Source organism: Dendrobates tinctorius, unplaced genomic scaffold, assembly GCF_039654945.1.
Source record: "Dendrobates tinctorius isolate UK_male_01 unplaced genomic scaffold, ASM3965494v1 ptg000126l, whole genome shotgun sequence".
In the NCBI taxonomy this organism is placed as follows: domain Eukaryota; kingdom Metazoa; phylum Chordata; class Amphibia; order Anura; family Dendrobatidae; genus Dendrobates; species Dendrobates tinctorius.
In genome coordinates, this window is record NW_027361794.1 from 687,515 (window position 1) to 708,727 (window position 21,213).

The 21,213-nt window shown below is 46.4% G+C and overlaps 1 protein-coding gene across 4 annotated transcripts in view; it reads right to left on the minus strand.

The window, feature by feature from the left end:
* The window catches only part of LOC141047030 (uncharacterized), a 406,067-nt gene that overhangs the window by 189,596 nt on the left and 195,258 nt on the right, over positions 1 to 21,213 (minus strand). Inside the window, exons 1-6 of one of the 4 annotated variants that reach the window (XM_073541949.1) lie at positions 14,791 to 14,937; positions 14,482 to 14,661; positions 14,277 to 14,400; positions 14,096 to 14,193; positions 13,807 to 13,897; positions 9,430 to 11,021 (exon numbers count right to left, since the gene is read on the minus strand). The exons of 1 other annotated variant lie outside the window; for it this stretch is intronic. In XM_073541949.1, the coding sequence (XP_073398050.1) occupies positions 9,862 to 11,021; positions 13,807 to 13,897; positions 14,096 to 14,193; positions 14,277 to 14,400; positions 14,482 to 14,661; positions 14,791 to 14,871 (1,734 nt within the window). In that variant the 5' untranslated portion in view covers positions 14,872 to 14,937 and the 3' untranslated portion in view covers positions 9,430 to 9,861. Of the gene's footprint in view, positions 1 to 9,429; positions 11,025 to 13,806; positions 13,898 to 14,095; positions 14,194 to 14,276; positions 14,401 to 14,481; positions 14,662 to 14,790; positions 14,938 to 21,213 lie in introns of those variants that run through there. 2 more of the 4 variants (XM_073541948.1, XM_073541945.1) reach the window with 2 other exon arrangements.

Consider the following 21,213-nt stretch of genomic DNA (forward strand, 5'->3'; position numbering starts at 1 on the left):
AACCACATCAAAACCCTGTCATGGGCAGCCCATTATCCAGACCTGAAACCCATTGAACACCTCTGGAATATAGTCAAGAGGATGATGGCTAGTCACAAGCCATCAAACAAAGAAAAATTCCTTAAATTTTTGAGCCAGAAGCAGAGTGAAAGACTGGTGGCAAGCATGCCAAGAGGCAAGAAAGCTGTTTTTTAAAATCATGGTTATTCCACAAAATATTGATTTCAGAACTCTTCCTGAGTTAAAACATTAGTATTGTTGTTTGTAAATGATTATGAACTTGTTTTGCTTGCATTATTTGAGGTCTGAAACAGTTTTTTTTTATTTTGACCATTTTTCTTTGTCAGAAGAAAAATACAAAATTTATTACTTGGAAATTCGGAGACATGTTGTCAGAAGTTTATAGACTAAAAGAACAATTTACATTTTACTCAAAAATATACCTGTAATGGGGTCTTCCAATCTCGGGTACCTCTTTCAGTACCACCCCGTGTTTCCGGAGGTCCACTCTGCTTTGGCTGGAGTCTGAATGAAGGACGCTGGCTGGAATTCCTTGGTTACATGGGCGCATATAAAAGATCACTGCTTCTCCATGTATTTCCAGTCTGACAACACTTTACTCACAGGACACAGAATATATCACACAGATACAGAGGGCAGGCCAATAGCAAAGCGGCAGGCCAGACATACATTACAATAGCCACAGGTGGCCGGAGCCTGCCGATATTTACTGTGGGAATTAAAAAGGTGTGGGGGGAGGGGCGGACAAAAGGGGAATATAATAATAATAATAATAATAATCTTTATTTTTATATAGCGCTAACATATTCCACAGCGCTTTACATTTTGCACACATCATCATCACTGTCCCCGATGGGGCTCACAATCTAAATTCCCTATTAGTATGTCTTTAGAATGTGGGAGGAAACCGGAGTGCCCGGAGGAAACCCACGCAAACACGGGGAGAACATACAAACTCCTTGCAGATGTTGTCCTTGGTGGGATTCGAACCCAGGACCCCAGCGCTGCAAGGCTGCAGCGCTAACCACTGAGCCACCGTGCCGCCCTATCATGTCCCCTCTGCCCAGGGCGCAGCCTGTGGGCTGATGCATTAGGGACATGCATCTCCCATGGAACCTATTATACATACATATAACTGCACGACATATTCTGGGTGCTGAGTGGTTCTGTAACACGGCTCCCCCTTTTCAGCGACGCGATCGGCATACACAGTCTGATCCTTAACGGATCGGTTTGGGGATGACCGAAGTTTATGGGGTTGGTACAAGTTCCGTTTGTCGACTTAGTCCATCGGCGTTACCGTTTTGTTTGCCGGGTCTGTAGTGGATGGTGAAGTCCAGAGGTTATACGGCTAAACTCCACCGCAGCAATCTGGCGTTGTCTCCGGAGACCCGATTAAGCCAGACTAGGGGATCATGGTCCGTTAGGAGGGAAAATTGTCGTCCATACAAATATGGTTGCAACTTTTTGAGTGCTCATACTACCACCAGGCACTCCTTCTCGATGGCCGCATAGCTTACTTCACGGAGCAGTAGTTTCCGACTCAGGTAAGCTACCGGGTGTTCTTGGCCGTCTGGCCCGACTTGGCTCAGTACTGCCCCCAATCCAAACATAGAAGCGTCTGTGTGAACAAGGAAACGTTTAGTTGGATCCGGTGCAGCCAATACAGGGGTATTGGTGAGGGCGTCCTTTAGTTGGCGGAAGGCTTCCTCACACTCTGGGGTCCAGGTTACCTGGCGGGGTTGGTTCTTACGGGTCAGATCAGTGAGGGACTTGGCTACGCTGCTGTAATTGGGAACGAATTTCCTGTAATACCCCGCTGTCCCTATAAACACCATGACCTGGGTTTTAGTGCGTGGGGTGGGCCATTTGGCTATGGCCTCAATCTTGGCTGGTTCTGGTCGCTGTTTCCCACTTCCCACCCAATGCCCTAAATACTGAACCTCTGCTTTGCCCACGTGACACTTGTTTGGGTTCAGGGTGATTCCGGCCTGGTGGATCCTGTCCAATACTGTCTCTAGGTGATTTAGATGCTCTTCCCATGTCGCACTGTAGATGGCGATGTCGTCCAGGTAGGCACAAGCATAGTCCTGGTGACCATCCAGAAGCCGGTCAGCCAGCCTTTGGAAGGTTGCTGGAGCATTCTTCATCCCGAATGGCATAACTCGAAACTGGAATAAGCTGAACGGGGTGACAAATGCCGACTTGGGAATAGCGTCAGGACTAAGGGGAATCTGCCAGTAGCCTTTGCATAGATCGATGGTGGTCAAATACTTTGCCCCCACCAGCCGGTCTAACAACTCATCCACAGGCGGCATGGGATATGCATCCGTCATTATTTTCTCATTGAGCTTACGATAGTCTACACAAAACCGTGTAGTCCCATCCTTCTTGGGCACTAACACTACGGGGGATGCCCAGGGACTATCTGACTCTTCAATGACCCCTAAACACAACATCTCTTGTATCTCTTGTCGCATCCCCTGTCGTACAGACTCAGGGACGCGGAAGGGGTTTTGTCGCAGGGGGGTCTGATCCTGGGTCTCAACCTTGTGTTGTGCCAGGTGAGTGTACCCTGGTCTCCCCGAAAACATCCTCTGTCGCTGCCTCAACAACTCCTCCGCCTGCTGTCTCTCCCGGGGGCCTAGGTCTTCACCCAAGTGTACCTGGTCCCATGTTTTAGACTGAGTCCTTTCCCCCAAGACATCCAGCAAGGGAAGTCCGGCTAAATCCTCTGCTTCAGGTGCACAGATGGCCACTACCTCTTCAGGGCGCTCCCGGTAGGGCTTCAGCATATTCACGTGGAACATGCGGATAACCCTGGGGTCGTCACAATCGGCGACATTATATGTTGTGTCTGCTATTTTCCCCACTACCTGGTAGGGCCCCTGCCATGCAGCTTGGAACTTGTTCTGCTTAGTGGGCTCTAACACCAGGACCTTCTGTCCTATTTCCAAGGAGCGCTCTCTGGCCCTCCGATCGTACCATACGCACTGGCGCCGCTGGGTCGCGTGCATGTTCTTACGTACAGCCTGGGTCAGCTCCTGTAGGCGGTCCTGGAATTCCAGCACATAGGGTACAATAGGTACCCCTTCTATGAGGCCCTCCCCTTCCCAGTGTTCTAGCACTAAGTCTAGGGGTCCCCTTACCCTTCTCCCGTATACCAGCTCGAACGGGGAGAACCCCGTGGATTCTTGGGGCACCTCCCGATAGGCAAACAGGAGGTGTGGCAAGAATTTCTCCCAGTCCCTGTAGGTCCTGGTAAAAGTCCCAAAGAGCTGTTTTAATGTCCCGTTAAAGCTTTCACACGACCCATTGGTTTGCGGGTGGTACGGGGCGCTTCTAATGGACTTTACGCCGCACAGCTTTCACAGTTGATTGGTCACCTCTGCTGCAAACTGGGTACTCTGGTCCGAGATAATCTCCTGGGGAAATCCAACCCGTGAGAAAACCTGGAGCAGGGCGGCCGCCACCGTCTCTGCCAGTATGTTAGGTAACGCAACCGCCTCTGGATACCGTGTGGCATAATCTACCACTGTCAATATATACCTTTTCCCTGACGGACTGGGTTTGGCTAACGGCCCTATCAGATCGACCGCTGCTCGGCTAAATGGTTCCTCCACAATGGGGAGGGGGCGTAATTTGGCCTTGCATGGATCCCCCCTCTTGCCAATGCGCTGGCAACTGTCACAGGTTTGGCAGTATTGACGAACATCATAGGTTACCCCCGGCCAAAAGAAGTTTTGTGTCAGACGATGCCCGGTGCGACTGACGCCGAAGTGCCCGGCCAAGGGTATGTCATGAGATTTGCAGTAACTCCTGCCTATACTTCTTGGGAACTACCAGCTGTCGTTTTATAGTGGAGCTCGTCTCTGTGTGGTGCTGCTCTGTGATCCGGTAGAGGAGTCCCTACTTCCATACAAACTGTTCCCCTTCGAGTACCCCTCTCCCCTCCTGTGCTTTCCCACGATATCCCTCCAATGAAGGATCCTCAAGTAACTCCCTCTTAAATTCATCTGGGGTGGCCCAAGAAATGTGTCTGGCTATGGGAATACGTGTAGGGCTGGGATGTCTTACCTAGGTAGGCCTCCTCTGAGTGTGATTCCGCCTCCGCAGCTTGAGCTTGTCTCCGGGTGGTCACAGGATATGTCTCACCCAGAGGGGCAACCGAGAATGCAGACAACATGGGCCCCAAGTCATTTCCCAGCAAGATGTCTGCAGGCAAATCCTCCATCAAGCTGAACTCAACAAGGCCATCCCCGACTCCCCAGTTCAGGTGAATCCTAGCAGTGGGCAGTCGATGTATTGCTCCCCCTGCTACACGGACTGCCACTGTCCGGTCCGTCTTCTCTTGGTCCCGGACGAGATGAGGCTTCACAAGGGTCAAAGATGCCCCGGAATTCTCTTAGTCCCTGCATACGTTTCCCATTAACTCACACGACCTGTCGATGCTGTTGTCGATTATCTGCCCGGGCTGCCTGCACGGGGTCTATTTCATGCAGCACTTCCTCCATCTCTTCCACCCCTTGGTTAGTCGTAGCCCCCAATGCCGGGTCAGCTTCGCCTTGGTAGCAGTGTACAGCAGCCCGGCTGAAGGTAGATGTTCCCGCCTTTGGCCACTGGGTATGCTGAGTCCGGTTCGGACATTGTCTTTGCAGGTGGCCCAGCTGACGGCAGGTGTGGCATCGCACCCCAGCGGGACTGTGGTAGGCCGGGTTTCTAGCTGGTCCCCCTACAATCTTCGGTGGTTTGGGGCCCTCCAGGTCCATGGGCGGGCCCCTAGTAACCATCTTTGATCCGGACAACTGAGGCCTCCTGGCATCATGATGTTCATCGGCCAGACGAGCGGCTTCCTCAAGAGTCGTTGGCTGCCTGTCCCGAAGCCATTCCTGTGTCTTGGGGGTTAGTCCATTAAAGAATCGTTCTAACAAGAAGAGCTGGAGGACGTCCTCCTTAGTGGTTGCTTGGCTCCCTTGTACCCACTGTAGCAGTGACCGCTGTAATTTACAGGCCCATTCAGCGTGGGTATCGGTTACACGTTTTATAAGTCCGTGGAACTTTTGGCAGTATGCCTCTGGTGTCAGCGCATACCGGGCCAAGATCACTTCTTTGATCCGCTCATAGTCCATACAGTCCTCATCAGGTACTGTGCGATAGGCGTCCGCTGCCCAGCCTGTCAGCTTGCTGGCCAGAATCTGAACCCGCTCCTCCGGCTTTACTTGATGAAGGGCACACTGCCGCTCAAAGTCCTGCAGAAAACCATCAATGTCTTCCTCTGCCTCCCCCAACTGTCGGAAGGCATTACACTGGATCTTTTTGTGGCTTACTGTTGAAGGTACCTGGTCAAAGGCCAGAGCTCCCCCTGCTCGCTGACTCTCCTCTCTCCACTCTGCCATCTCCATCTTGGCCAGCTCCACTTTGGTCCGCTCTGCCATCTCCATCTTGGCCAGCTCCACTTTGGTCCGCTCTGCCATCTCCATCTTGGCTAGCTCTATCCTGGTCTGCTCGGCCATCTTTTCCTTCATATCAGTACGCACATCAGCCATCACCTCTCGTATGATCTCTACTGCAGGGCTTGGGCCATAGAACGCCACTCTGTTCTTTACCTCCCTCTGGAATTCAGTCTCCTCCACGTTCACATTGGGGGGCGCTGCACTGTCGTGTTCCATGATGGCTGCTATCAAATCCGCTTTTGTTTTGTTGCTGGCGATCAACCCTCGGGCTTCCACCAGATCTTTTAATGTAGTCCTCTTTAACTTCTGGTAGTTGTTTTCCATTCATTCCTTTCCTCCTGTAGAAGGGGTATCATATCCCGCTGGCTGCCACCAGTGTAACGGGGTCTTCCAATCTCGGGTACCTCTTTCAGTACCACCCCGTGTTTCCGGAGGTCCCCTCTGCTTTGGCTGGAGTCTGAATGAAGGACGCTGGCTGGAATTCCTTGGTTACATGGGCGCATATAAAAGATCACTGCTTCTCCACGTATTTCCAGTCTGACAACACTTTACTCACAGGACACAGAATATATCACACAGATACAGAGGGCAGGCCAATAGAAAAGTGGCAGGCCAGACATACATTACAATAGCCACAGGTGGCCGGAGCCTGACGATATTTACTGTGGGAAATACAAAGGTGGGGGGGGGGCGGACAAAAGGGGAATATCATGTCCCCTCTGCCCAGGGCGCAGCCTGTGGGCTGATGCATTAGGGACATGCATCTCCCATGGAACCTATTATACATACATATAACTGCACAACATATTCTGGGTGCTGAATGGTTCTGTAACAATACCTATAAAGAGAAAAATCAGACAAACTGAAAATTTGAAAGAGGTCTCTTAATTTTTGCCAGAGCTGTATATGTATATACAGTCATGGCCAAAAGTATTGACACCCCTGCAATTCTGTCAGATAATATTCAGTTTCTTCCTGAAAATGATTGCAAACACAAATTCTTTGGTATTATTATCTTCATTTAATTTGTCTTAAATGAAAAAACACAAAAGAGAATGAAGCAAAAAGCAAAACATTGATCATTTTACACAAAACTCCAAAAATGGGCCGGACAAAAGTATTGGCACCCTCAGCCTAATACTTGGTTGCACAACCTTTAGCCAAAATAACTGCGACCAACTGCTTCCGGTAACCATCAATGAGTTTCTTACAATGCTCTGCTGGAATTTTAGACCATTCTTCTTTGGCAAACTACTCCAGGTCCCTGATATTTGAAGGGTGCCTTCTCCAAACTGCCATTTTTAGATCTCTCCACAGGTGTTCTATGGGATTCAGGTCTGGACTTATTGCTGGCCACCTTAGAAGTCTCCAGTGCTTTCTCTCAAACCATTTTCTAGTGCTTTTTGAAGTGTGTTTTGGGTTATTGTCCTGCTGGAAGACCCATGACCTCTGAGGTAGACCCAGCTTTCTCACACTGGGCCCTAAATTATGCTGCAAAATTTGTTGGTAGTCTTCTGACTTCATAATGCCATGCATACGGTCAAGCAGTCCAGTGCCAGAGGCAGCAAAGCAACCCCAAAACATCAGGGAACCTCCGCCATGTTTGACTGTAGGGACCGTGTACTTTTCTTTGAATGCCTCTTTTTTCTCCTGTAAACTCTATGTTGATGCTTTTGCCCTAAAAGCTCTACTTTTGTCTCATCTGACCAGAGAACATTCTTCCAAAATGTTTTAGGCTTTTTCAGGTAAGTTTTGGCAAACTCCAGCCTGGCTTTTTTATGTCTCGGGGTAAGAAGTGGAGTCTTCCTGGGTCTCCTACCATACAGTCCCTTTTCATTCAGATGCCGACGGATAGTACGGGTTGACACCGTTGTACCCTCGGACTGCAGGGCAGCTTGAACTTGTTTGGATGTTAGTGGAGGTTCTTTATCCAACATCCGCACAATCTTGCATTGAAATCTCTTGTCAATTTTTCTTTTCTGGCCACATCTAGAGAGGTTAGCCACAGTGCCATGGGCTTTGCCTACTTGTGTCCGAGGGTGTCTGCTTTTACGGACCCCCTTCAGTTTGCGTATCGGCAGAGTCTGGGGGTGGACGATGCTGTAGCGTATCTACTACAAACAGTACATTCCTTTTTGGACAATGATAGAACCACTGTGCGTGCCATGTTCTTCGATTTCTCCAGTGCATTCAACACCTTACAGCCACTATTATTACGTAAAAAGCTGGTTGAAATGGCGGTTGATGAGGGACTAGTGAATTGGATCATTGATTATCTGTCGGACAGGCCACAGTTTGTGAGGTTGGGGGCGGCCGTATCGGATAGTGTGCGGAGTAGTGTTGGAGCCCCTCAGGGAACGGTGCTGTCGCCATTCCTTTTTACGTTATACACAGCTGATTTTCAGTATAAATCAGACCTTTGTCACCTTCAGAAGTACTCTGATGACTCAGTGATAGTCGGAGGTATTGAGAGAGACCGGGGGGAGGAGGAATACAGAAGGGTGGTTTTGGACTTTGTTGACTGGTGCCAGGCTAACCATTTAGAACTCAACGTAAAGAAAACCAGGGAGCTGGTGTTGAGTTATGGAAGGTGCATGAAGGATTGCTTACCTATCACTATTGATGGTCAGGATGTGGAGATGGTGGAGAATTTCAAATATTTGGGGGTTCACCTGGACAGCAAGCTTGATTGGAGGTGCCATATGGAGAAGGTTTGCAAGAAAGGGATGAGTAGACTTTACTTCCTAAGGAAGTTAAGGTCGTTTAATGTGTGTAGCAAAATGCTTGAAATGTTCTACCAATCCATTGTGGCGAGTGCAATCTTTGATGCAATTATATGCTGGGGTAGTAGTGTGCGCACAGCTGACGCGAATAAGCTGAATAAACTTATCAAGAAGGCTAGTGCGGCGGTGGGTCTACAACTCAGGACTTTCGAGGAGGTATTAGAGGATAGAATTACTAAGAAATGCAAGGCTATAATGAGCAACAATACACACCCGCTCTATGAACTGTTTGCGAAGCAAAAGAGCACATTCAGCAAGCGTCTACTCCAACTAATGTGTAAAAAGGAAAGATATAGAAAATCGTTTGTTCCGACAGCTGTGGGGATGTTTAACAAATGTATAAGTGTAAAGCATCCCAAGACTAAATGAAGTTCAAAGTGTATGGGGGGGAATTGGTGAGTTACAAGTACCAGTCTATCCGCATCTGCTGTCCATATAGACTTATTTTGTAAAGTGTGTATTGTTCTTGTAATGTTCTTGATCTTTGTTCTGCTGCTGTAATACTGTAATTTCCTCCGGGATCAATAAAGTTTATCTAATCTAATCTAATCTAATCTAATCTAATCTAAACTTCTTGATGACACTGCGCACGGTAGACACAGGAACATTCAGGTCTTTGGAGATGGACTTGTAGCTTTGATATTGCTCATGCTTCCTCACAATTTGGTTTCTCAAGTCCTCAGACAGTTCTTTGGTCTTCTTTCTTTTCTCCATGCTCAATGTGGTACACACAAGGACTCAGGACAGAGGTTGAGTCAACTTTAATCCATGTCAACTGGCTGCAAGTGTGATTTAGTTATTGCCAACACCTGTTAGGTGCCACAGGTAAGTTATAGGTGCTGTTAATTACACAAATTAGAGAAGCATCACATGATTTTTCGAACAGTGCCAATACTTTTGTCCACCCTCTTTGTTATGTTTGGTGTGGAATTATATCCAATTTGGCTTTAGGACAATTCTTTTTGTGTTTTTTCATTTAAGACAAATTAAATGAAGATAATAATACCAAAGAATTTGTGTTTGCAATCATTTTCAGGAAGAAACTGAGTATTATCTGACAGAATTGCAGGGGTGTCAATACTTTTGGCCATGACTGTATATATATATATATATATATATATATATAGTGAGATTTTTGAAGTTTAAAAGGGTTGTCCACTACTTGGACCTCCGGTTTGATCCTGTTAGAATAAAAACAATTATACAAACCTCCCATACAGATGAACTTCCATAGGTGTCGGCACCCGGGGCTCATGTGAGGTTGTTACGCAATGTGAACCCTGAACAAATCAAACATTAAAAAGAAATTGGACAGCAGACAAACCCCTGGCTTCCAGTTGATATTCAACATGTCCGAATGTGGGGACAGTGAAGCGGGCCTTGATTGGGTGCAGGGCTTGTGTGATGTAACGTCACATGAGCCCTGGGAATGCGAGTTCCGACAGCGCTGGGAATGGCATTGGCAAGGAAGGCAATTATGACTGATTTTATTTTAATGAGGCCAAACATGAAGAATGACAAGAGGTTACCTGGTAGTTGACTGCACCTTTAAGAAGGTACATTTTTCAGTTAAAACATTTACATTCTGAACATGAAAACGGCTTCTACCCTGTGTGACTGCTTAGGTGATTAAGAAGAGATGATTTCGTTACAAAACATTTCCCACATTCTGAACATGAAAAAGGCTTCTCCTCTGTGTGCGTTCTCTGGTGCTTAAGCAAATTTGTTTTCTGATTAAAACATTTCCCACATTCTGAACACGAAAAAGGCTTCTCCCCTGTGTGAATTCTCTGGTGCCTAAGCAAATCTGATTTATGGTTAAAACATTTCCCACATTCTGAACATGAAAAAGGCTTCTCCTCTGTGTGCATTCTCTGGTGCTTAAGCAAATTTGTTTTCTGATTAAAACATTTCCCACATTCGGAACATGAAAAAGGCTTCTCCCCTGTGTGAATTCTCTGGTGCCTAACAAAATCTGATTTTTGGTTAAAACATTTCCCACATTCTGAACATGAAAAAGGCTTCTCCTCTGTATGGGTTCTCTGGTGTCTAGCAAGTTGTGTTTTCCGGTTAAAACATTTCCCACATTCTGAACATGAAAAAGGCTTCTCCCCTGTGTGAATTCTCTGGTGCCTAAGCAAATCTGATTTATGGTTAAAACATTTCCCACATTCTGAACATGAAAAAGGCTTCTCCAATGTGTGCGTTCTCTGGTGCTTAAGCAAATTTGTTTTCTGATTAAAACATTTCCCACATTCTGAACATGAAAAAGGCTTCTCCCCTGTGTGAATTCTCTGGTGCCTTAGCAAATCTGATTTATGGTTAAAACATTTACCACATTCTGAACATGAAAAAGGCTTCTTCTCTGTGTGAATTCTCTGGTGCCTAAGCAAATCTGATTTATGGTTAAAACATTTCACACATTCTGAACAGGAAAATCTATTTTCTGCTGTGTGAATCTTAAGAAAAGACTTTTCGAGGGGAAAACGGTTTCCATATTCTGAACGTGAAAATGGCTTCTTTGCTTTAGGACCAGTAAGTTTTTTAATGCATATTTTGCGACTTTGATTTTCCTCAGTAATTGGTAATGAATCAGAAGACAGGACCTGTTTAAAGGAATCAGATGATTGATCTTTGCTGTGAAGGGATGATGATATATCTGAAGTAATGGCATTCACTTCAGTTGTATCCTGTGGGATCTCAAAATCTTCTGATTTAAAAACTGAAGATGTCAGCTGTCCCTCTGATCTCCTGGTACAGTCATCTGCTAAGAATAAAACCAATTATTTTTGGATAAAATATTCTTAAATTTTTCATTTTTTAATATTTCTACTTAAACTGTTTGTAAAAATGGCAAGTTATGTAAAATATTGAATCATTCACTGAGACAATGACAGTTCATAGTCTAATAGAAAACATGATAGGATGAACCAGTAGAGCATGGTGTTCATTTGTTTGTTCATTCTGCCTTGCAAATATGGAATTAAAAAACACCAATGTTATGTAGGTGAAAATAATACCAATAAAAACTTCTACTCATCTCACAAAAAACAAGTCTCTACTCAGGTCCATCATCGGTCAGTGGAAAAACAGAGGTTTTCATATTATTAGTGACTCAAAGGCTCCCAAAAAGCAACAAGGCTTCCATAAACCAATCTAGCAATATCTTCTCTCCCAATGTCAAGTCTCCCCGATTCTGAGCCTTGCAGTGAGCCCAAACCACATTTAGCATACATACATAGTTTTGAACATACATAGTTTTGAAGGCTGAATGAAGACCTTATGTCCATCTAGTTCAGCCTATTTTTAGTGCAGCTGTTCTGCATTGTTGATCCTGGGGAAGGCAAAAACCCCCACAGAGTAGAAGCCAATTTTCTCCATAGGGAAAAAAATTCCTTCCCATAAGCGGGGTCAACCATCTACCTATAATATTATGTTATTCGTAACCTTCTCTACTGTTACTCACAAGAAAAGCATCCATTCCTTTCTTAAATTCATTCAGTGAGTTGGCAATCACCACTTCCTCAGGAAGAGAATTCCAGAGCCTCACTGCTCTTACCGTGACGAACCCTCTTCTATGCTGGTGCAGAAATTGTCTTTCCTCCAAACGAAGAGAATGCCCCCTTGTTCTTGTCATAGTCCTTTGTACAAACAGTTCATTGGAGAGATCTCTGTATTGCCCTCTGATATACTTGTACATATATATTAGGTCTCTCCTAAGTCTTCTCTTTTGTAGAGTAAATAGACCTAATTTTGATAACCTTTCTGGATATTGTAGTGAACCAACTCCATTTATCATTTTAGTATCCCGCCTTTGAACCCTTTCAAGTTCAGTAATGTCTTTTTTGAGCACCGGCGTCCAAAATTGCACACAATACTCCAAGTGTGGTCTGACGAGTGATTTGTACAGAGGGAGAATTATGTTTTCATCTCGTGTCCCCAGACCTCTTCTAATGCATCCCATGACCCTATTTGCTTTGGTGGCAGCTGCCTGACACTGGGCACTCCAATTTAGCTTCTTATTGACTAAGATGCCTAAAGGGCCTGTCACACTTAGCAATATCGCTATAACTTGTGACGTTATAGCGATATTGCTAGTGATATCGCTGTGTGTGATACTTACCTACAACCCGCTCCCCCCGCTGATTATCGCTGTTCGCGCGAGAACAGCCAGGACTGTTTCTCGTCGTCAGCTTCCTGCAGGGGCTTCCTGCTGTGGAGACGAGCGACGCGTGGAGCTGGGCGGGAGGACGCAGGATCGCCTCGTCTGACAGGTAAGTAGCGACCCCCGACCCCAGCAATGTCGCTAGTGAGATCTGCCTGTGTGGCAGCTCACTAGCGACCACTTAGCGATGTACCAGCGATCCTGACCGCGTCATATCGCTGGTCGGGATTGCTGGTACATCGCTAAGTGTGACAGTACCGTAAGTCTTTTCCATGTCTGATTTCCCCAGCAGTTTCCCATTTAGTAAGTAATTATAGCATGTTTCTCCTTCCCATGTGCATAGCCTTACACTTATCTGTGTTAAACCTCATTTGCCATTTTTCAGCCCAATTCTCCAATTTACTCAAATCTGTCTGTAGTTGCAAACTGTCCAGACATGTATTTGGCATTACTTTAATGAGAGGAAGCCACTTAATTTAGAGTGTGTGTGTGTCTCCTGGAGCACAATCTGGGCGCTATGTGCTGAGTAATAAAAAGGTATATTTGCAATTGTCACTCCAACATCCACTGTGTGCTAATTTCCAGAAAGAGCCTGTGGATTAATTCACTGAGTGTTATAATTTCCCAAATTGTGCAACTTCAAGGATACTGTATTTCTACTGCTCTAATTTCCTGCCCTTTTGTCATATTAGGGATTCTGCAAATGGTGTGTCCCATCTCCTCTGGGATCTGCTCCTGCGAAGTCTGCTTCTGTCACCAGGTGCAGCCTTATTCATTTTCCAGGTGTCGCTGGTAATGGAAGAGACGTCGGAATCAGAAGCTCTGGGTGGCACAGGCTCTGTCCAGCCACTACAATTAGGGTGCCTGGGACCAGTAATAGCATCTAGTCTAGCAGAATGGATGGGTGAGCTGTCCAGCTGGAGTAATCTGCTCCCTGCTTCAGCCAACTAGAAAGCACCACACTCTACTGAAGTTCGAAGCATACAGCCGGAAGCTGCCATGTACAGCCATGTTCTCCTCTGGTTCAGTCCTCTGTGCTCAGCTCCAGGTTTGTGTATTATTTTCCTGTTGTGACCCCTGCCCGTTTACAGATTATTCTTGCGTCTTCTGATTTTGTATTTTCTTACAGGCCCATCATAATATCTTTCTACGTATGCTGTCATTTGGCTTTGTAGTTTACAAATTTGGGAAGGTAACGATCAGCCACTTTCATAATTTCACAAAGTAATTTTAACATTTTCAGATGGAGGAGAATATTGTGGTCTAAAGGCAAAATGGCGATCACACAATTGTGATATGGCCGGACTACACCCCCGATAAAGCAGCCACAGCCGGTGACTGAGAAGAATCTGTGACTAATCTGCATTTAGTGGTTACTACTCACCTGGGCGGTTATCTGTAGGAATCTCCTCTTTACACCGCTCATCACCCCTCACATATGTCTCTGTAGTATTAATATGGGTCAGAACTTCACCCTGAAACAAATATTGTAAAAGTCACAGATAGATGGAGAAGTCACATCTATGATCAGCTCTAATCCTGCCATCGCCACCGTTCTCATTAAACAAGTATAAAACACATAATACTGGTGGATAAAACAAGACTGAGCACAAGACCTTCACTGCAATCTACACATCATAGGGGAGATCTCCCGACACCTTCTCTCCATCTACCTGATCATCCTGAGGAACATTGGGATCTTCTTGTTTACAGTCCTGTGGAAGAAGAGGACGGGGACATCTCTCTGGTGTTGTCCTCTTACTGGATAGATCTGGAGGAAACACATACAGGGACTGAATTCATTCTTTACATACAGATAATTATAGGCCGTGTGTATTTAGTCCTGTCTATTACCTGGTGATGTGAGGGGCTGGGGAACCTCTATCATGACGTCCTTGTACAGATCTTTGTGTCCTTCTAAATACTCCCACTCCTCCATGGAGAAATAGACGGCGACATCCTGACACCTCATAGAAACCTGACACATACAATGATAACGTTACCCCGAATGCCTTCATATTGGTACAGTATAATGTCCCAGCATTCCCAGCAGTGTCACCTCTCCAGTCAGCAGTTCAATTATCTTGTAGGCGAGTTCTAGGATCTTCTGGTCATTGATGTCCTCATATATCAAGGAGTGAGGTGGAGGCCCCGTGATTGGGCTCAGGGGTCTTCCCCATTCCTCAGACACAGGGCCCTGACAGCGCTCACTAGAGGTCTTCTTCACTACTGTGTAATCCTGGTTATGGAGAGACACATTAATAAATCTCACTACAGACATTCCCAGAGTCCTCACCTCTCCAGTTCTGTCCATCTGTTATTCCCATAGATAAGAATGATGTAATGTGACATCATCAGAATCTCTCACCTCTCCAGTAAGCCGGAAGAGGATCTCTAGGGTGAGGTGTAATATCCTCTCCGCCATCTTGTCTCTGTCCATATCCATCATTGATGGGTAAATCAGGAAAATTCTCTTCTATAGAAGATCTTCACTGAGAGGATCCGATATTGTAGAGACCTGAATGAGAAGAGACGATGTAACATCATAAAATTCCTGTGTGATAATACAATTACTGGAGATAATAAGGGAAACATATGAGGAGATTTATTATTTTTTACTATTTAATTTTCCTCTTTACATCTACTAATACAACCTATATATTTAGGCCACAGACAACAAGCAGTTTCTCCCTCGGAGTCGGCAGCTGAATACGTTCCTCATAGACTCATCTTCCATAACGCTAATTCTCGTCTCATTTCCCGACACTGGAATCGGCATTAGCAATACTGCAGGAGATATTCATTACACGGGACAGGAGAAATAACTACTTCATGGTGAGGACGACATCTTCATCTTCTACTACGGCTCTAGAAACATATTTGGCCAGAGTCCGTCACTGACTCCATCCCCACCGGCCGTCTATATGAAGGTTTCCCGTCTTTCCCGCACTGTAATCTTCTATCACGTTAGATCTCAGGTCTGAGTCACACACAGAAGTTTGAGGATTTTAGAAAAGATTCTTTGTAAGAACAAGACAGGAGATATCTGAGGCCAATGTCTCCATGTACAGAGATTGTTTCCTATGGATATGATGTGTTTAGCATTTTCTTGTAGGCTTCCATATGGAAAACACCAAGAACAACAAAAATTGGGGATGGAGGATTCCTAGGAACATTATACTGTGTGTGCGAACCAAGAAAGGCACCGTACTATTAGACTAACACGTTTCCTTAAAAAAAAACCTAAATATAACATTTCTGTACCAACCCCACAATCTGTGACTCTTCGGGGTAAATCGCTCTCTCACCATTGGATTAGAGCTGATACTATGGAGCTAAAGAGACTAAACAGACTTTCTGTCCCCTCCATAAAGGGGCACTTTCCCGTGTTTGTCAGAACTGTCCGAGGATTATTAGAGGGGATAGTTTCCCCCCAATTAGAAGGGACACCTGTGGATATTGGGGTCTCTACCTGCTACAGTCCTGGTGTGGAGCCTCCACCCGCAGAGCCGCACTCCACATATATGGCTGCTCTGTGTGCACAGGACCTGTGATGAGGTCACAGGAGGGGAGGAGTCAGGGGTCACATGATCAGGGGCCTCAGTGTATGCAGGACTCTGCTGTGCTGGTTGTCATGGTGCTGGATGTAGCAGAGCTGTGTGTATACGAGGTGTACATAGCAGACCTGTGTGTGAACAAGGTGTATGGAGCAGAGCCGTGTGTGTGTATGAGGTGCACGTAGCAGAGCTGCGTGTGTACGTGGTGTACGGAGCAGAGCCGTGTGTGTACGAGGTGTACGGAGCGGAGCCGTGTGTGTACGAGGTGTACGGAGCGGAGCCGTGTGTGTATGAGGTGTACGGAGCGGAGCCGTGTGTGTACGAGGTGTACGGAGCGGAGCCGCGTGTGTACGAGGTGTATGGAGCAGAGTTGTGTGTGTACGAGGTGTACGGAGCGGAGCCGTGTGTGTACGAGGTGTACGGAACGGAGCCGCGTGTGTGTATGAGGTGTACGGAGCAGAGCCGTGTGTGTACGAGGTGTACGGAGCGGAGCCGCGTGTGTACGAGGTGTATGGAGCAGAGTTGTGTGTGTACGAGGTGTACGGAGCGGAGCCGTGTGTGTACGAGGTGTACGGAACGGAGCCGCGTGTGTGTATGAGGTGTACGGAGCAGAGCCGCGTGTGTGTACGAGGTGTATGGAGCAGAGTTGTGTGTGTACGGGGTGTATGAAGCAGAGCCGTGTGTGTACGAGGTGCAATCGGTGCAGAGGGGCGTGGAAAAGGTAACTCTGAAGCACGCCTATCGAGGTCTGAATCGTCACAATAGATGCTGTGTGATAAGGTCCCAACGACCGCCGAGGTCGTTATACAGATCGCTGGATTGTTGCTGCGTCGTTGAGAAGATCTGCCTGTTTGGCAGCTTACTAGCGACCATGTAGCGACGCACCAGCGATCCTGTACAATCACACTGACATGTTAGAACAGAATATATAGTATAGATATACACACACAGAATACAAGATATATATGTGTGTGTCACTGACATGTATATACCTATGTATTCTATGTGTGTACATCTATTCTATCTATTCTTTTTTGAGCTGTCAGTGTGATTATAGCCGCATATGAATTGCCGGCTTATCTATCTATCGATCTATCTAATATAAATACATATATATGTGTGTGTGTGTCACTGACATGTATATATGTATTTATATTAGATAGATAGATAGATAGATAGATAGATAGATAGATAGATGGATAGAAAAGCTGGTAATTCATATGCAGCTATACAGTAAAATCACACTGACATGTTCTAATACAAAAGATATACTGTAATACATGTATACACATAGAATAGGTGTATCTATATATACATATTGTGGGGATAGATAGCTCAGCTGGGATCTTTGCTTTGGCACAAGCGTGTGGCTATGAAGTCACTTCAGCAGACTAGCAATTTCCACATGAATATGGACACGGCATATTTATGGTGCACACTTGTTACTCAATGTTACAAATGCCAAACATGAAATAAAACATCTAAGGCCGTCTGGCCACTAACTAACAATAGCAGGCTAACTACAAAATAAACCTATATAACAGCAAAGAAGTCCATGTAATCTTACTTTGTCAGCTCCCAGCTCAGCAGACGAGATAGACTGAGAGATCCCAGCTCCTCCTGATTATATCAGCTGGACCAGTCAGGAAACCAAAACCTGTATTGAATAAGTGGAGGGGGACTACCAGTCCTTTCCATGCTGATCACTAAGGAAACCAGGACTGGATTACAGTGAAATAAACTGGCTTCATCATCAGTACAGGGAGACATATGAAATGAAACGGGGAGAAATATACCTGTTTTCTAGTACCTCTCCCCTTGGCACCTCACACACCCCCCTCCTCTGTTCGAGCCCGTGGGGTCGGACACGATGAGTCACCAAGCAGTGCGTTCTAGACAACGCATCTGCATTTCTGTGCGCTGTGCCCGCCCTATGCTCAACGGAAAATTTAAACCCTTGTAATGCTAAGAACCAGCGTGTCACCCGCGCATTGCCCTCTTTTGTCCGGGACATCCATGTTAGGGGCGAATGGTCCGTCACTAGCCTCAACTGGCGACCTAGTAAATAATAGCGCAAGGTGCACAGGGCCCATTTCACAGCCAGGGCTTCCCGCTCAACTACACTGTAGTTCTTTTCTGCTCTCGTAAGCTTTCTGCTTAGATAGGCCACTGGGTGTTCCTCGACATTTACTTCTTGAGACAAAACCGCGCCGAGGCCCACCCCAGAGGCGTCCGTTTGGACAATAAACTCCCGTTTAAAGTCTGGTGCAACCAACACTGGTTGGTCACAGAGGACTGTTTTCAATCGTTGAAAGGCCTCCTCTGCTTCTGCGTTCCACTTTATTGTGACAGATTTCGACCCCTTAGTAAGATTTGTGAGAGGAGCTGCGATGGTCGCAAAATGTTTGATGAACCGCCTATAATAACCAACGATCCCTAAAAAAGCTCAAACCTGTTTTTTGGTTACCGGTCGTGGCCAATTTTGAATAGCGTCCACTTTATTGGCTTGAGGCTTCACGACGCCTCTCCCTATGCTATATCCCAGATAGCGAGCCTCTTCCAATCCCAACGTACATTTCTTGGGTTTGGCAGTCAACCCAGCTGTTTTTAGGGAGTCTAAGACGGCTTGTACTTTTGACAAATACATGTCCCAGTCACCGCTAAAGATAATGATGTCGTCCAAGTATGCGGACGCATACCGGCCATGGGGTTTCAGGACAATATCCATTAGACGTTGGAAGGTGGCTGCCGCACCATGCAACCCAAATGGCATATCTCGGTACTGGAATAATCCCTGGGGCGTAACAAAGGCAGTTTTCTCTTTGACTGATTCCGTGAGGGGAATCTGCCAATAACCTTTTGTTAAGTCAATAGTGGATATGTACCTGGCCGAACCCAGTCTCTCTATCAGTTCATCGACTCTTGGCATCAGGTAGGCATCGAATTTCGATACTTCATTTACTTTTCGAAAATCGTTACAAAATCGGATAGTCCCATCGGGTTTGGGCACCAGTACGATAGGGCTAGCCCAATCACTCCGGGACTCCTCAATGACTCCGAGCTCTAACATCTTCTTCACTTCCCGGGCAATGGCTTGTCTCCGAGCCTCCGGAATTCGATATGGTTTTAGCCGTACCCGCGCCTGTGGATCAGTAACAATGTCATGTTTAATTAGGTGAGTCCGGCCAGGAAGTTCCGAGAAAACATCTGCATTCCTCTGTATGAACTCCCTGGTCTCTCGTTTTTGGCTTTCGGATAGTGTGTCTGCAATACCCACCTCTGGCGGAGCTACCTGGGGGTCCTTTACCTTAGAAGGTGGTGCCCCTCGAGGCCCATCCTCAAGGGCAGCTCCTGCCACCAGACTCTCCCTGTCCCGCCAGGCCTTAAGCAAGTTTATGTGGTATATTTGTTTGGGCTTTCTCTTGTCTGGTTGGTGTATCTTATAATTTACTTCACCTATTCGTTCCAGCACTTTGTATGGTCCCTGCCATTTCGCAAGAAATTTATTTTCTACGGTAGGTACCAATACCAACACCCTGTCTCCGGGTTGAAAGACTCGTGTTTTAGCCGCACGGTGGTATACCGTGCTTTGGGCATGTTGTGCGCGCTCTAAACACTCTTTAACTATTGGCATAACTGCTGCAATTCGGTCCTGCATAAGTGTTATGTGTTCAATTACACTGCGATAAGGAGTCACCTCTTGTTCCCAAGTCTCCTTGGCAATATCTAACAGGCCTCTAGGACACCGCCCATAAACCAACTCAAAAGGTGAAAAGCCTGTGGAGGATTGGGGTACCTCACGTATAGCGAACAGGAGGTATGGTAGTAGGGCATCCCAATCTCTCCTGTCTTTATCCACCACCCTTTTCAACATTCCCTTTAGGGTTTTGTTAAAGCGCTCCACCAAACCGTCGGTCTGAGGGTGATATACTGAGGTACGCAAATGGGAGATTTTTAGCAGTTTACATAAATCCTTAAGTATACGAGACATAAAGGGGGTCCCTTGATCCGTAAGTATCTCTTTTGGAATGCCGGTGCGGGAAAACATATTAACCAGCTCCTTTGAAATTGATTTCGCATTGGCATTCCGCAAGGGCACTGCTTCGGGATAACGCGTGGCATAATCCAATACTACCAAAATGTACTGATGATCCCTGGCAGATTTAACTAACGGACCAACTATATCCATTGCTATCCTCTCGAAGGGCACCTCTATTATTGGTAAGGGCACTAAGGGGCTTCTAAAATGTGACATAGGTGCGGTCAATTGACACATAGGACATGACCGACAGTACTGGGTCACGTCTCCCACTAGACCCGGCCAAAAGAAACGTTGCAGAATACGGTGTTTTGTCTTTTCTACCACCAGGTGCCCTCCCAAGGGATGTTTATGTGTCAACTCCAAAACTACCTGGCGAAAGGACTTAGGTACCACTAGTTGTTCTACCACCACTCCTCGCACCTTGTCTATGTGATATAGCATATCCTGCTGCACCGCCATGCGTGGGAACTCGTTTTGAGCCCCTGGGTACAATGGTCTTCCCTCAGAGACCTTCACGTTTTCCCACGCCCTTGCTAGAGTAGAATCCTGGTGCTGAGCGGTCCCAAACTTACCACGGGCCACCTCAAGATCAGGCATTTCTAAAACATCCTCTAGCTGGTCTGCCTCGCCTGCATACACAGCCAGAGGAGAGTCCACAGATTCTAGTACTTCCTCTGAGATGGATTCTCCGTCATCTTGCTGCAATGGTTCAGGGGCTAGCTCCGGAGTACCGTCTTCAACTAGAGGGTTCATGCCACTTTTGAACTTCCACAAGTCCCAAAATAAGGGAAAGTCTCTCCCCAGGATTACACTGTGTCCCATAGACTTTATGACTGCCGCCTGATGTCTTTTGGTCCCTACTGGCGTGGCAAGAGTAACTCAGGCAGTGGAGTAGTTCTTAGTATCCCCATGGATGCAACTAATGCCCACGATTAAGTTCGTTAGGGCGCTAGAGTCCACCAAACTGGCATGTACCAAAGTTACTTGACTGCCGGAATCCAAGACGGCATTCACACTATAACCGTCAATCTCGACGTGGCACACATGTTGTTCATTTCCCGTGAGGGTCTCTGCCACACAGACTGACTGCACATATAACGAAAGACGCCTCATAGCGTTACAGTCCATTGGCTCTGTAGTCATTGGGCAGTTAGCTGCTACATGGCCAAGCCCGCGACATCGCCAACATTGT